Here is a 17500-nt window from a genome sequence, read left to right on the forward strand (position 1 = left end):
CAGGACATTAATCCACTACGCACCAGCATCGATAATGCAGCGACTATTTAATGCGCTGCCAGCTCATCTAAGAAACATATCAGGAGTGAGCGTAGATGTGTTTAAGAATAAGCTTGATAAATGCCTCAGATGCATCCCAGACCATCCAAGACTGGAAGATGCAAAATACACCGGAAGATGCATTAGCAACTCTCTGGTGGATATACGAGGCGGACCTGGGTGAACCCAAACATAGAATAAGGTAAGATAACACACACACACACACACACACACACACTCTCTCTCTCTCTCTCTCTCTCTGTACCATGGTCTTCCACTATCTTGGATTAAAGTTCTCTTGCTTGAGGGTATACTCAGGCACACTATTCTATCTAATTTCTCTTCATCTTGATGTGTTTTAAGTTTTTATAGTTTACATAGGAAATATTTATTTTAATGCTGTTTCTGTTCTTAAAATATTTTATTTTTCCTTGTTTCCTTTCCTCACTAGGCTATTTTCCCTGTTGGGGCCCCTGGGCTTATAGCATCCTGCATTTCCAACTAGGGTTGTAGCTTAGCAAGTAACAAAATAATAATAATACATACATACATATACCAAGGCACTTTCCCCAATTTTGGGGGGTAGCCGACATCAACAAATGAAACAAAAACAAAAAAAGGGGACCTCTACTCTCTACGTTCCTCCCAGCCTGACAAGGGACTCAACCGAGTTCAGCTGGTAATAATAATAATAATAATAATAATAATACCAGCCGGCAGTAGGGAAGCACCGCCCTCCTGCTTGCTCACTAACAACCCTCTTTGATTGCAGCTGGGACTTCTAAGGGTTGGTGTTGGAGAGCAAATATGAGTAAAGAAACTCAGGTTTATATAGTTAGTTAAAGATACAAATTACTACCAAATTTATCATTTGTTCCTGTACATATACAAAACTTTGCCATTTACAAATGCAAATCATCCTTAATAGTGAGGAATTCCTCAGTCCAACTGACTAGTAAGTTAGAAACTTTACCCAAAATTTCCACACTCAAGCATTATGATGTGGAAGTAGTGAGGAATCCTTACACCTCATGAACAAGTGGCTTGGTAATACCAGCGGGTCCACAGCCCATGCACCGAGGGTAGTGAGAAGAAAGAACTTTGTTGTAATCTAAAGCTAAATTATGCAACAGGTTTGTAAATCAAAAACTCCTATATCAATGGGTTTGCTTAGTTAACACCACACTCCCCCTCATGAGGAGTGTGGGACAACACTTCTATAGCTTAGTAGAGAACAGCTACTTTCAACATGGGCTTACTGCAGACAGATCAGATCCTATTGGCAGGGTATTGGGTGCTGTACCCCAAGAGGGGAAGTGAAGGAAGAGAAAAGGTCAGTCGTTCTTACTTTCACCTCAGGCTAACTCATAACCTCTACCTTCGATCAGCTACTAATTGTCCTATGAGAGGGGCTAAGATAGCTATGCCAATTGATGTGCAGCTATGACAGGTCCTAAAAAAAACATATCTAGGAACCTGTAGGTTACATCTTGCAGTTAGTGGGTTGTACACAATGTCCAACATTGAAATACCTGTGCCACAAAGAGATTATTTCTAATACTTAGGGTTGTACCAATACCCATTACGTCATATGACTTTGGTCATGTTCCCCTTGGGCAGTAGGGTGAAGAAATTCTGACAACAAGGTCAATGACACCTCTGATCCATTCAGCAATCAGGTTACGTAAACTTGGAATCAGTTAATGACTGACCTAAGGGATGAAAGAAAACAAGACTTACCACATCTTGAATGAGCGACGTCAAAAGAGACAATGAAGCTTACAGACCCTTTTAGTAGGGGCAAGTGTGAGTAAGAAAACAGTCTTCGAAGTAAGGTTTTAATGTGGCCAGTTTCAGTTTCATGGAGCAGAAAACCTTGTTTACGTTCCAAGGGGGAGGTCTCAATTCCGATGGTGAGCATGACTGCTCAAACCTTCGTGTGAGCATGGATAGTTCTACCGAAAAGGAAAAATCAATTCCTTTCAGCTTAAAGACTTAGCTTAAGCCAGAGTGACAGCCTTTCAACCCTAGTTGGAAAAGAAAGATGCTATAAGCCCAAGGGCTCAAACAGGAAAAATAGCCCAGTGAGGAAAGGAAATAAACTATATGAGAAGTAATGAACAATTAAAAACATAATAACAGGTATTTCATATATAAACTATAAAAAAAAATTATGTTAGCCAGTTCATCATAAAAACATTTGCTGTTTTTGGAATTCTACTGATTCAACTACCCAGTTAGGAAGACCATTTCACAACTTGGTGACAGCTGGAATAAAACTTCTAGAATACTGTGAAGTATTGAGCCTCATGATGGAGTAGGCCTGGCTATTAGAATTAACTGCATGCCCAGTATTACGCACAAGATTGAACTATCCAGGAAGATCTGAATGTAAAGAATAATCAGAATTATGAAAAATCTTAAGCAACATGCAAACGAACTAATTGAATGATGGTGCCAGATATTATCTAGATCAGTTACAAGAAATTTAATAGACCGTAAGTTCCTGTCCAGCAAGAAGCCTCACTGAGATCATTAACCTTTCTTATGCAGGCTAACACTTGCAGGAAGGTTGGCTGAGGTAGAGCACTGTCAGAGGCATTGGAGTCTTATGACAAATGCTAATTTTCACCTTTGTGAAACCGTACCCGGTGTCAAGGTGGGTCAAAATCGAGGTACGAGTCTCTCTCTTCTTTCCATCACAGAGAGGGATGTCTAGAAGGGCTTCCTGCATCCCTACTTGGGAGAGAAGTAGGCCCCAAAGCCTGAGAGTCTCGAGGAAGTCTTAGGTCTGTGACAGACCTGGAGACCCAATTCTTAGGAACCATCCTGTAATCCTTGCTTTCTCTAGTACAGACAAGCAAAAGAGGAAAGTTTGGGCTTGCCTCCTTATCAGCTGTCACTTGAATCCTGTCCCAATGGGGATCTACTCTGATCAGAAGGGAGCGTCTGTAAAGCTTCCTTTTACGCCTTCAGATCCTCTGAGAAAAAAACACAGGTATGGCCTAAAATGGTCTCTCTTGGAGACATAGAACCCCTATGTGTTCTTGGATGAAATATGTCACCAGGAAGAGGGGTTACTTGAGGGTAACACTTTTGTCTCCTCTGGTCCAGTTTAACTGCCACTACAGTATTCCCAACACCTGGAACTGAGGATCCACCATCTGGGTGGCCTTCAGTTTCACTGCTACAGAAGTGCACTCTTGTACATAATCTTAAAGGTGTGTACACCTGGTGTGAGCTTGGAACCTTTATGAGGGACCAACAAGATCGAACTCCCATCCACATCTGAGGTTCAGTGTAAACTAAAATCAGAAAGAGAACCGGCGTACAGAGTGCATACAGTACATGTAAATTGTCATTAATGAGAAGAGACCTCAAACTTTCTTAAATCAAGATGTCCTAAAATACTTGCAGACGCAGTGCACACAACAGGGACTCGGATTGTGAGTGCCTGAGAAATATGTACCTTAGCAACCTTTGATACCACTACTCATAAAAAGTTCTGATGTAAAGCATGCTGAATACTCATAAGAGTGCGCTGAAGGAGCTTGCACTGAAAGAGCATGCACTAAAGGAGGCAAGCTACAAGAGCGCTCTGATGACAGGTGCATGCGCACGCAAGTAACCTCCCGTGCTCAGGGATATTTGCATCCCTAGATGGGAGTGCATAATGAGGGTCCTTTAATGGAACCTATTTCTGGGGATCATAAAGGAGGGCATGGTAGTAGGCATGTTCTTGAAGATATACTGATCACCCTGAAGGGCCGAGCTCCAAAGAGCTAGGGTGCAAAAGTGCAGGTGCTCGCTGGCACTTCGTAGCTTTCCGCAAAGCTGTATGCATTACAGGAGAGGGAAATTGCACACATTTGCGCTTCAGCCTGAAGTCAAGCTCCAAAGGGCCGACAAGCTTAGAAGGGACACCGGTAAACTTACTCCTAGGTTGACAGACGCATTGCTCATTAACACCTATGTTATGGGAAACACTCAAATGAGTATCACTCACTGGGTATATAGTAAACAAGCATCTGCAAAGAAACCAGAATCTCTTGGTAACAAGAGACCAAGAAGAGGAGATTCTCTCTTCTCGCCTCTGGAAGAATATTTGCCAATGGCAACTCCAACAGAAGCAGAAACTCTCTCCTGCTCAGCCCCCAGAACCAAAACTTCCGCTAGCCTATCCTTCAAGAGGGAACCTTTCAGACCCAAGGTAGACCACAGCAAATGTAAGGCTTCCCAAATGCCAGACTCCCCTGAGAGCCAGGACCTCTTGATTTGCCAGGGGAACCGGGAAGGGGTGCCTTTTGATAGACTTGCCCGAGGGTTAAATGACCAAGCGCCCTCCAGAGAAGACCGACGGAGAAGGGTCAGAAGGAAAACCCAAGAGAATAGGAGGGAAGTTGGGGCTTCTTAGACCTCAAGGAGGACCCTGACAACAAAGAATCTCTCTTGGACTTCTTCCCCCTCCAGCCGTACAATTCCCATGGGGAGGATGGCTACTCACGACACTCATCACAGGGAAAAGCCTGACTGCAGGTGTGTTCACTGTAAGTCAAGCATAAAAGGATTGGCTCTCTCCCTTTTGGACATAAAAGTGACGCACTGATAGCCCAACACTCTAGGACAAGTCCGCATATCCAGCATCCTCACTGAACACAGATACCCCTAAACAATCTGAAAAAGAAAAAGATTAAGTACAAGCCAGTACTCCAGGAAGTGGGTTGTCACTGAGTAAGCCAGAGGGATGTGCTTCCCTGCAGGTAATTTTTGGTTGGTTGCTTACACCTCATTAGAACGATTTTAACAGCCATGTACTTCAGCTTCACTATTATCTCTCTTATCTAAAGGACAAAGGTTTGTATATGTACAGGAACTGATGAAAAATGTTATTTTCATTAGTAAAATAAATTTTTGAATATACTTACCCGATAATCATGTAGCTGTCAACTCCGTTGCCCGACAGAATTCTACGGAAGGGATACGCCAGCGATCGCTATACAAGAGGGGGGTGTACTCACCAGCGCCACCTGTGGCCAGGTACTGCAGTACTTCTTGTTGACACCACCTCAATTTTTCCTCGGTCCACTGGTTCTCTATGGGGAGGAAGGGTGGGTCAATTAAATCATGATTATCGGGTAAGTATATTCAAAAATTTATTTTACTAATGAAAATAACATTTTTCAATATTAATCTTACCCGATAATCATGTAGCTGATTCACACCCAGGGAGGTGGGTGAAAACCAGTGTACATGTATATCAAGAAGCTAAGTATCCCGTATTTCATATTATCAGTTATTCAAAATAACAATGAAATTATAAGTACCTGGTAAGGAAGTCGACTTGAACCATTACTCTGCCTTTAATAAGTTCGTCTTCCTTACTGAGCGCAGCGTTCCTCTTAGGAGGCTGAACAACTCTAAGGTGCTGAAGTATCAAGGGCTGCAACCCATACTAAAGGACCTCATCACAACCTTTAACCTCGGCGCTTCTCAAGAAAGAATTGACCACCCGCCAAATCAACAAGGATGTGGAAGGCTTCTTAGCCGACCGTACAACCCATAAAAAGTATTCAAGAGAAAGGTTAAAAGGTTATGGGATTATGGGAATGTAGTGGCTGAGCCCCCGCCTACTACTGCATTCGTTGCTACGAATGGTCCCAGGGTGTAGCAGTACTTGTAAAGAGACTGGACATCTTTGAGATAGAATGATGCGAACACTGACTTGCTTCTCCAATAGGTTGCATCCATAACACTCTGCAGAGAACGGTTCTGTTTGAAGGCCACTGAAGTAGCCACAGCTCTCACTTCATGTGTCCTTACCTTCAGCAAAGCAAGGTCTTCTTCCTTCAGATGAGAATGTGCTTCCCTAATCAGAAGCCTGAATAGTAAGAAACTGAGTTCTTAGACCTTGGAAAAGAAGGCTTCTTGATAGCACACCATAAGGCTTCTGATTGTCCTCGTAAAGGTTAAGACCTTTTTAGATAGTACCTAAGAGCTCTAACTGGGCAAAGTACTCTCTCCAGTTCATTCCCCACCAAGTTGGACAGGCTTGGGATCTCGAACGACTTAGGCCAAGGACGTGAAGGAAGCTCGTTTAGCAAAAACCGAGCTGCAAGGAACATGTAGCCGTTTCAGATGTGAAAACTATGATCCTGCTGAAGGCGTGGATCTCACTTACTCTTTTAGCTGTTGTCAAGCACACGAGGAAAAGAGTTTTTAATGTGAGGTCCTAAAAAGAGGCTGATTGGAGAGGTTCAAATCTTGATGACATAAGGAACCTTAGGACCACGTCTAGATTCCAGCCTGGAGTGGACAACCGACGTTCCTTTGAGGTCTCAAAAGACCTAGGGAGGTCCTGTAGATCTTTGTTGGTGGAAAGATCCAAGCCTCTGTGGCGGAAAACCGCTGCCAACATACTTCTGTAACCCTTGATCGTAGGAGCTGAAAGGGATCTTACGTTCCTTAGATGTAACAGGAAGTCAGCAATCTGGGTTACAGTGGTACTGGTTGAGGAAACTGCATTGGCCTTGTACCAGCTTCGGAAGACTTCCCCTTGAGACTGATAGACTCTGAGAGTGGATGTTCTCCTTGCTCTGGCAATCGCTCTGGCTGCCTCCTTCGAAAAGCCCCTAGCTCTTGAGAGTCTTTCGAAAGTCTGAAGGCAGTCAGACGAAGAGCGTGGAGGTTTGGGTGTACCTTCTTTACGTGAGGTTGACGTAGAAGGTTCACTCCTAGAGGAAGAGTCCTGGGAATGTCGACCAGCCATTGCAGTACCTCTATGAACCATTCTCTCGCGGGCCAGAGCGGAGCCAACCAACGTCAGCCGTGTCCCTTTGCGAGAGGAGAACTTCTGAAGTACCCTGTTGACAATCTTGAACGGCGGGAATGCATACAGGTCGAGATGGGACCAATCCAGCAGAAAAGCATCCACGTGAACTGCTGCTGGGTCTGGAATCGGAGAACAATACAACGGGAGTCTCTAGGTTATCGAGGTAGCGAACAGATCTATGGTTGGCTGACCCCACAGGGCCCAAAGTCTGCTACAAACATTCTTGTGAAGGGTCCACTCTGTGGGGATGACCTGACCCTTCCGGCTGAGGCGATCTGCCATGACATTCATATCGCCCTGAATGAACCTCGTTACCAGCGTGAGCTTTCGATCTTTTGACCAGATGAGGAGGTCCCTTGCGATCTAGAACAACTTCCACGAATGAGTCCCTCCCTGCTTGGAGATGTAAGCCAAGGCTGTGGTGTTGTCAGAGTCCACCTCCACCACCTTGTTTAGCTGGAGGGACTTGAAGTTTATCAAGGCCAGATGAACCGCCAACAACTCCTTGCAATTGATGTGAAGTGTCCTTTGCTCCTGATTCCATGTTCCCGAGCATTCCTGTCCGTCCAAAGTCGCACCCCAGCCCGTGTCTGATGCGTCCGAGAGGAGACGGCGGTCGGGTTTCTGAACAGCCAAAGGTAGACTTCCTTGAGAAGAAAGCTGTTCTTACACCACGCGAGAGTAGACCTCCTCTCTTCGGAAACAGGAACTGAGACCGTCTCTAGCGTCATGTCCTTTATCCAGTGAGCAGCTAGATGATACTGAAGGGGGGGAGGTGGAGTCTCCCTAACACGATGAACAGGGCCAGCGATGAAAGTGTCCCTGTTAGACTCATCCACTACCTGACTGAGCATCGGTTCCTTCTCAGCATGCTCTGGATGCATTCTAGGGCTTGGAAGATCCTTGGGGCCGACGGAAAAGCCCGAAAAGCTCGACTCTGAAGATCCATACCCAGGTAGACAATGGTCTGGGATGGGACGAGCTGGGACTCCTCAAAATTGACCAGGAGGCCCAGTTCCTTGGTCAGATCCATAGTCCATCTGAGAATCTCCAGACAGCGACGACTTGTGGGAGCTCTTAAAAGCCAGTCGTCTGACGGAGCCGGACACAAGATCATGGTACTGCTGCACAGTCTGTGAACTGTCAACCATGGGGAAGCGAGGAAGTACAGTGACAACCCGAAGCTGTCTAGACTGTCTGGGTCGTACAGACAACTCCTTATCGGGTTGCTGAGGTTGCCGCACTGCGTCACAACAAGTCACTTCTGCTGGTTGTTGAACGTCTTCCCAGTGACACACTGACTCCGTAAACAAAAAATCCTCTAACAAGGACTAAGCTTGGACTGCATGTCTTGCAACACAGCTCAAGGTCTATGGGAGCAGGTGTGGTAACAGACGGGGTTAGCGACTGAAGTGGAACCATTACCTTCCCTGGAAGCATGTTATGCTTAAATAAAAGTCCATAGGAGGCTACGCAGCTAAAGGCTCCTCTCCAAATGACAGAGTCCTCAAGGGAATATCAGAAGGAGGGAGAATAGCACTTTCTCATCTACAGGGACCATATCCGAGAAAAGCTAAGTTCTCTCAGTGAGGGTTTCACTGGTGCAAAAGCAGCAGACTAGAAGGCAACGTTATGAAACTGCTTGACAGTCTAGTGAGTTGGCAACAACCAAAGATGTGTGACTGAGAAGCATGCGGTAAGGTATGCAGAGCATGCTGTATGCAGAGCATGCTGTATGTAGAGCATGCTGTAAGGTAAGCAGAGCATGTTGCATGGCGTGTGGCTTATGCTGCATGGGATGAGGCTCATGCTGCATGGGATGAGGCTCATGCTGCTTAAAAGAAATCTGAACCTGACACTAATCTAGCTGTCCGAGGATTTACCTGGTGAGACATCAGTCTCTTTACCAGAGAGTTTTACCAGATTTCCCCGGGCCACCACGTGACACAATTGGTAGTAATTCATTCAAATTACCTCTAATGAGTCAATATGGATAAATATCAACACAACATCGTGTTCAAATAGAAATAAATTTCTACCTCATACTTAGGATCGAACACTAGCCCCTTCTAATGAAAGGCCAGGTCGAAACCAACCATGCCACGAGAGCCCATAGGATGTCGCATAGCATGAGGCTCCTGCCTCATGGGTTGAGGAGGATGCCGCATAGCATGAGGCTCCTGCCTCATGGTTTGATCCTGTGAGGTTCCTGCCTCAAGAGTTGCGTCTGCCTCAAGGGTTGAGGGGGTAGCTGCGCAGAGAGAGGCTCATGCTGCATAGACTGCGGTTCAAGTTGAATGGGAAGAGGCTCAAGCTGAGGAGAAAGTGGCAGATGCATGCGTTGAGGTGGCTGACTCATAGCATGAGGTTCCTGCCTCAAGAGTTGCGCTTGCCTCAAGGGTTGAGGTGGCTGCGCAGAGAGAGGCTCTTGACTCACGAGTTGAGGTTCTTGAGGTGCTTGCCTCGAGAGTTGAGGTTCTCTCGAGGAAAGTGGAGGTGGTTGTTGCGAGAGTTGAGGTGGCTGCCTCAAGGATGGTAGAGGTTGTCGTACCTCAAGAGGTTGCTGCCTCGAGGGTAGTTGTAATGCAAGATACTCCTGCCTCAAGGGTAGAGGAGGTTGTAAGGCATAAGGCTCCTGCCCCCATTGTTGAGGAGGTTGCTGCGTGGTAAGAGGCTCCTGCCTCAAGGAAAGTGGAGGTTGCTGCACAGCGCTGGTATATGGCAACTCCCAACGCGGCAGCTCACGCATGGAGGTAGCTTGAGGAACCTCAACCTCATACGTCTGGCAGATTGTACTGCGCAGAGGAGGAGGAGCGTTCGCAGGAGGAGGTGTATTAACCTTCTCTGCCTGAAACTCCTGCATCAACACCGCAAGCTGAGACTGCATTGTCTGCAGCATAGACCACTAGAGTTTAAGAAAGACAACAACAAACGGAGCTACTGTCCGTTGAGACTGAGGGTCTAAAACAGCTGGTGCGGCAACAGACGGAGCTACTGCCTGTTGCGATACCACCTTGCCTCTCTGGGAGGTGTGCAGTTGTCGTACTGCAGCAAGTCCGAACTGACCCAGGGCTAATGGCTACACCTAGGAGTTGGACTTGTGCGGAAGGGACCGACTTGCACTTAAAAGCTGCAAGATTTGGTCCATGGTTTCTGCGAGAAACCTCTTCCGCAGACGAGGAATAAATGGGCTCTCTCGTCTTTGTGTGGGTGGGGTGATCACGTCGGCAACGTGTGTAGATACACCCGAAACCACGGAGGGAAAACGTCTGTTCGTCGATCAAGGCCTGCTGAACCCATAAGTCCTTCGACATTACTTCTCCCCTGGGCTTGGGAGCTTGTAAGAGGTCCCAGACTAGGCGAACAACTGGCACGAACAGACGAACCCTCGAACGCAACACTGTAACACTTTGCGCTTATCACTTATCACTTTTGATTTTCTGTTTGCACTTATTTCACTGAACTCGAAACTTTAAGTGGTTTGTACCTGAAACACGCAATTCTATCCTTCCTTAAAAGTTAGTAATTGCGAAAACAGAATTACAATGTAACAGAAAAATCTAATGAAAGATAAATAATTCAGTGGCTGGAAAGAGACTAAACACTAGATCAAATAAACTACGTTTAAAATCTCTCACCGCATAAAGCTTGAGAACAAGAATAAAATTCTAGAAACGTTTACCTCCTTCCCCTAAAGAGACTAGGGAGAAGAGCAAAAACGATAACAACGTTACTCGCTTGAACGAAACGTTTATCCTCCTCTCTCTCCCTCCGTCTCTATCTCTCTCTCTCTCTCTCTCTTGACTTAGAACCTGAGAGAAGAGCCCAATCATATATATCGTTAAAACATATTATTGTTAAAGGAAAAAAACTGAAAGATTTCCCAAATAAAAAGTTCCTTTATTAGAATTAAAACCATAAGCTAAGAAAGAATGAACAAAACGCTAGAAACGGTTTACTCTTACTGCAACGTGACACCGTGAAAATTCTCTCTCTATCGTAACGATAGAGCGCAAGTTGAACGTTCTGAACGTCAACAACTGCAGAGACAAAACAAAACGTTAGTTCAACTTTGAAAACAGTACGAGACTATCAAAGAAATTCTTTCAAAAACATTAAAATAGCATAATATGTTAACAGGTAAAACCGAAATGACGGGCTCGATGTTAATTAACTTCGGTACCAAGAAAAGACCGCCTACTATTAGGAAAGGTCGAATATAAACAAATATAAAAATTAATTTTAATAAGTTTATAATAAAAGGAAGTTAATCGAAGAGGCCTATAAAAGGCGGAGAGATATAAAATAAATCTATAACTTTTGTTAAGCAAAATTAAGAAAGAGAGTCTATACTCTCTTAGACACCAACACTTCCGTCTAAGGGAAGGGTCGGCCATTTAAAAGTGAAAGAGAGTTCATACTCTCTTCGTCACCATAATTAATCAAATTAATTCCAAAAGCTAGCTAAGCTAATGATAAAACTTCCTGAATAGCGAAAGCTAAACTCTAGAGCAAATACATCACCAAATCGTGAGCAAAAACTCCAGAATCAACAGCGTATCCATGTAGGTCTAGCCGGAGGCACGACAGAGGAAAAATTGAGGTGGTGTCAACAAGAAGTACTGCAGTACCTGGCCACAGGTGGCGCTGGTGAGTACACCCCCCTCTTGTATAGCGATCGCTGGCGTATCCCTTCCGTAGAATTCTGTCGGGCAACGGAGTTGACAGCTACATGATTATCGGGTAAGATTAATATTGAAAAATGAGGAGATGCAGCAGCATAACTTCTCACTAAGCAGCTAATGTCTTAATTTGCTTGACTTAGCCCAGCAATTGGGTGGGTGAAGCTTCATTGATCAACTACCTCGTTAACACTAAGCAGCTAATGTCTTAATTTGCTTGACTTAGCCCAGCAATTGGGTGGGTGAAGCTTCATTGATCACCTACCTTGTTAACAATTCAATGGACATCCAGATTACGCAAAGTATCTTCTACATTACAAATCAAAAGGTTGGCTTTCGCATAGGAACACATGTATAAACTGTACTTCTATCATCTACCAGCATTATAAGAAAAATATCTTACTTTTTTGGTTAGTCTGATAAGTCTAGATGGCTTCTTCTTAGCTGTAAAAAGCCAAATAATGCAGAGGATCAACACTCCCTCCAAAGCCAAGTGGTAAGGTCCGGCCTGAAAAATTATGAAAGAAAAAGTTAATCTAGTCTTGAACTTCATCTATATGAATACAGTAGTTGGTATACAATACTGTACTTTTAATCAATGACCTCAGGAAAGGCATCTGGCTTGTCAAAATCCCTAACTCTCTCTGCTATCAACATCAAAATTATTACCCATTGATATGCTGCACTATTGTAAAATCAACACCTGTATTCAGCTTGAAAACTTTTCTATGAAATCGTAACTAATGAATTTAAGTTTGATTAACAATAAGGATAGGCCAAATTAAAACAATGCAAATACTGTACTCTTTACATTGGAAATTAATTTTTCCCAATGGTTAAAACCCTCACTTGTAATTGTAGTCAAGGAGAGAGTAAAAGAACAAAACCTTATGAAGAAGGTAATTCTGGTCCACATTCCTATTAATGAGTTTCAATCCCTCTCTATAGTTATTAACTAAAACTATCCATTGCTTATTATTACCTGATACAGGAGATATAAAATGGTTCACAAAATCTATAATAGACTCACCATGTCTATAGCCAGTTCATATTATCACAATAAATTTTCTTCTAAATTTGTCTGCCTTTCAAATAGTAAGCCTGCCATTGTCATTGCAACTCCTCTTACATGGTTTAAAGTATTTCATTCAAACTTACTCCAAAGGAAGACCATCTTTCATAGATGTGTATGAAGGGAGATCAACCGTTTCTTACATCTAGGCCTACTTGTGTTAGTGTACATTTTGGCATAAAACATTTTCAAACTTTGTAAAGGAATTGTCAAAAGTCAGCCTTGGTCATTTGATTGAACTACAAGAAATAGGACTTCATATCTGGCATGCACAATCCACTAATAAAACTCTTTTTAATAATAATAAAAAAAAAAACTTGAAACTTTGATCTTTATCATACTACAAATATTTGCCATCAAAGAAATTCCTATTTCACAAAAAAAAAAAAATATTCTTAAGAGGAAATTGTCAGAATACTTTTAGAATGAAGCTGATCAAGGAGATGTGCAGGGAATGTCTCCCAAAAACCATTCTCTTATTGTTACAGAAGACTCCTTTATCATTATTGCCTTAAATGGAAGTAATGGACTATGATTATTTTGCTGCTTACTGATCTTCAATGGCAAATCGGAAACATCTCAATATTTTCCTGATTGTTATTTGCTTTTTTTCTTTTCTTGGTTGTGAACTAATGCCTATCAAGTAATTTACATTTATTCATAGACTTCCAAATCACAAAGGTAACAATGTTAAAAAAATCACTACAGTACTTTAGATCAATTAATACAAACATTATATCTAAAGGATGATGATGATTCACTCATCTAGACCTAAATAGCCTAGCTGAGGGATAAGAGTTATGTACACTGACACCACGACTATCATGGTAATTTTGGAGGTGGAGGTGACATAAAGAGTCCAGCAACAGGTTACATTAGGAATTAATTACAATATTACAGCAATCAATTAAGCAAGTATATCTTAATTTAGTTTGGGTTATATAATGTAAAGGTTATATTTTATACTTACAAGATGCAAGTGATTGCTGCCATGCACTTTACTCCACACTTCAACTGAATGAAAAATAAAAGTTGTTCCATATTCTACACATAACTTAGTGAACTAAACGGATTTTGAACGAAGCGAAAAATCTATTTTTGGGAGAGATAGCCATGTCGTCCTGATGGAAGGTTCCTGTAGGTAGCTTTCTAGGGGATATTTGGCTACAGTGATATTCCCAAAGAATTAACCTTTAGGTCTCCAGAATTTTAACTTCAGGCGCGAATATCCTTAAAATTTCTCTTAAGGATATCGCATATATCAGGGGACGTATATCTTGATACGACACATAGCAATCTTCACCCAGAATAGCGTTTTCGTTTCGAGGGGGAAGAGTGGCAAAAACAGAAGGGGAGCCGTTATCAAGGTTACCCTTCCTCCCATACTACTATTGAGTATCTACATGGCACTGTACCCAAGATGGCGCTCATTCCATGTAGCATTGAGCATGGTGCTACAGATATAGTAATTTTGGGAGGGATCCTGCCAAGGCCTTTTTTTATAGAAAAGAAGGGCGGGTCCATCAGGACAAAATGGCTATCTCACCCAAAAATAGATTTTTCGCTTCGCTCAAAATCCGTTTTTTGGGCTCAAGCCATGTCGTCTTGAAGGAAGTTTACCAGAGAATTACTAGAAAGTACTGTATCTGTGGATTTTCATAGGTGCCTTAACCTTGGGACAATTTTTCTATGGTCATCTGGACCATTGAGAAAAATGGCGTTACCGTTATCCGTCATTACCACTAATCATAGACAATGTTAGTGCTTCCTGCCCCCTGCAGGGAAGAGTCATACTAGACAGTAGAAAAGGGGTCTCAAGGTTTGCATATATTGTATGAACAAACATAAGTATCCACTAGATATACAAAAAGTCTCACGGTTTGTATATATTGTCGGAACAACTAAGTGTCAACTATATCCATTGTTTGTAAGCATACAATAATATGACAAATTCGTAGATAATTTTTATTTTTCCTAACTATACAAACCTTAGCTATTTAATAGGGTTTATTACTTTCGGCGTAGCTGAAATGACGATCCATTAGAATTTTAACAAGGGTTTACTACCCCACCACTAGTTAGCGGGGGGTAGGGAGGATAGCTTGCTAACCCCCCCCCCCCCCCCCACACACACACACACACACCTGTGCTTGAGCTCACTTTGCTTGGAGGTAGGACTTCAAGGGGGATAGGGCTGGCGGACAAGTTTGATTAAATAGCTAAGGTTTGTATAGTTAGGAAAAATACAAATTATTTACGAATTTGTCATTTGTTCCATAACTGACATACAAACCACGCTATTTAATAGGGGTGACTCACCCATTAGGAAGGGTGGAAAGTCCCAGCCATACTGGCTTTGGCTTTGCCCGGGGACTCATTATTTGAGTGTGTCCGCTCTCAACAATAAGGAGTCCCTGCACCTCGCTAGAACCTTGCTACGCAAGGACTGCAGCCTACGCAAGCTGTGTGAAGGTATAATAAAGTGTAACTCGTCCTAGGAAGTTGACCTGTAGTCCTTTAGATGGAAACTTTAGGCTAGGACTCTCCCAATACCACCTCGTCAGGGTATGGGGATGTGACAGTATTAGCTTAATACTAGGAACACAAGGAAACATGGTTTACCTGCAGTGGTTTGAGGTCAGCTGTGCAGAGAACCCGGGATGCTGCTTTCCCCAAGAGAGGGGAAGATGAAGAAAAGAATAAGGGCCAGACAAACCTTTTCATTCATGCAGACTAAGACTGGGTAACAATGCCCTCAACCTTCTGCTACTTGTCCACTAAGGAGCTTGACGTTCTAAACCAGCTGTTGCGCAGCCACCACAGGGCCGATAGATGTATCGAGCCTCCTGTGGGTCACGTCTTGCAGGTAGTGGGCTGCGAAGGTCGTCTGACGCTTCCACACCCCAGCCTGAAGAACCTGCGTCACTGAGAAATTCTTCTTGAAGGCCAAGAGACGTAGCTATGCCCCTGACATCATGTGCTCTAGGGTGTCGTGACGGAGGAGGGTCTGGATTCAGGGACAGATGGATCACCCTGCGAATCCATGCCGAGATGGTGTTCTTGGTGACCCTTCTCTTAGTCCTCCCTGTGCTAACAAACAATGCCTGCACCTGAGGACGGACTGCAGCTGTTCTTTTGAGATATAACCTCAGACTCCTTACTGGACACAGTAGGAGATGGTCTGGGTCATCTGTTACAGAACGAAGACTTGAAACCTGGAAGGAGTCGAACCAATGGTCCGGCACCCCCGGATTCCGAGTCTTGGCAATGAACACAGAGACGAATTTGAACGTTACCTACCCCCATCCCATTGAATGGGCGATGTCATATGAGAGACCATGAAGTTCACTGACTCGCTTGGCCGATGCCAAAGCTAGTAGGAACATCGTCTTCCAAGTTAGGTGGCGATCTGAAACCTGGCGTAATGGTTCATAGGGAGGTCTCTTCAGAGACCTGAGAACTCAAACCACGTTCCATGGAGGAGATCTCACTTCCGACTGAGGGCAGGTAAGTTCATAACTTCGTATGAGTAGGGAAAGTTCCAGCGAGGAAGAAATGTCCATTCCTTTGAGCCTGAAGGCTAGACTTAAGGCCGAGCGATAGCCTTTCACCGCCGAGACTGAAAGGCGCATTTCTTCCCGCAAATACACGAGGAACTCCGCTATTGCTGGAATAGTGGCATCGAGTGGAGAGATACCCCTTCCACGACACCAACCACAGAAGACTTTCCACTTTGCCTGGTAGACAGATGCGGATGAATTTCGCAGATGTCCAGACATCCTAATCGCAACTTGCTGCAAAAATCCTCTCTCAGCAAGGAGATGCTGGATAGTCTCCAGGTGTGAAGTCGTAGCGAAGCTATGGCTTTGTGGAAGATGTTGGCATGTGGTTGTCTGAGTAGATCGTGTCGTGGAGGGAGTTCTCTCGGAATTTCTATTAGGAGTTGCAGAAGGTCCAGAAACCATTCCGCGTGATGCCATAGCGGAGCTATGAGGGTCATTGAAAGATTGACCGATATTCTGGTCTTGTTGAGCACCCTCCTCATCAGACAAAACGGGGGAAAGGCGTACAAGTCGATGTTGTCCCACCGTTGTTGGAAGGCATCTTGCCAGAGCGCCTTGGGATCCGGGACTGGGGAGCAGTATAGTGGAAGCTTGAAGTTCAACGCTGTCGCAAACAGATCCACAGTCGGGGAACCCCACAAAGTCAGGACTTTGTTGGCTACTAGATGATTCAAAGACCACTCGGTACTCACTAACTGAGACGCTCTGCTCAGATTGTCGGTGAGCACATTCCTCTTGCCGATAGTGGAATTGAGTGGACTTCGGTCTATCTCAATATCTCTACTGCAAGATGGGATAGGTGCTTCGAAAAGGTACCTCCTTGCTTGTTGATGTAAGCCACTAATGTGGTGTTGTCGCTCATCACTACCACAGAGTGACCCGCCAGGTATTGTTGGAACTGCTGAAGGGCCAAGAAAATGGCCTTCATCTTCATCTCTTATATGGAGGCGCTTTTCTGATTCTGACCACAGGCCTGAGGTCCTGTGGTGTAGAACGTGGGATCCCCATACTTTCTTTGAAGCGTCCGAAAACAGCATCAAATCCGGGGGACGAGGAGAAGATTCACTCCTCTTCGTAGGTTCTCGTCTGTCACCCACCACTGGAGGTCCATCCGTTCCGCAGGTCCCATAGGGATCATGACGTTCGGGGAATCGCAACCTTGATTCCACTGGGACTTGAGTCGCCACTGGAGGGATCTCATTCTGAGGTGACCGTTGGGAACTAGACTAGCCAAAGATGAGAGGTGACCGAGGAGACGTAACCACGATTGGGCTGGAAGCTCTTCTCGTCTGAGAAAAGGGATTGCGACCTTCCT

General features: G+C 44.2%; 1 protein-coding gene across 1 annotated transcript in view; it reads right to left on the minus strand.

Annotated features, from left to right (window-relative positions):
• The window catches only part of Spt-I (serine palmitoyltransferase subunit I), a 115406-nt gene that overhangs the window by 80345 nt on the left and 17561 nt on the right, over nt 1-17500 (minus strand). Inside the window, exon 2 of the mRNA XM_068374303.1 lies at nt 11954-12058. Coding sequence (XP_068230404.1) covers nt 11954-12058 — 105 coding nt within the window. The remainder of the gene's footprint in view (nt 1-11953; nt 12059-17500) is intronic.

This window comes from Palaemon carinicauda, chromosome 5 (assembly GCF_036898095.1).
Source record: "Palaemon carinicauda isolate YSFRI2023 chromosome 5, ASM3689809v2, whole genome shotgun sequence".
NCBI lineage: Eukaryota > Metazoa > Arthropoda > Malacostraca > Decapoda > Palaemonidae > Palaemon > Palaemon carinicauda.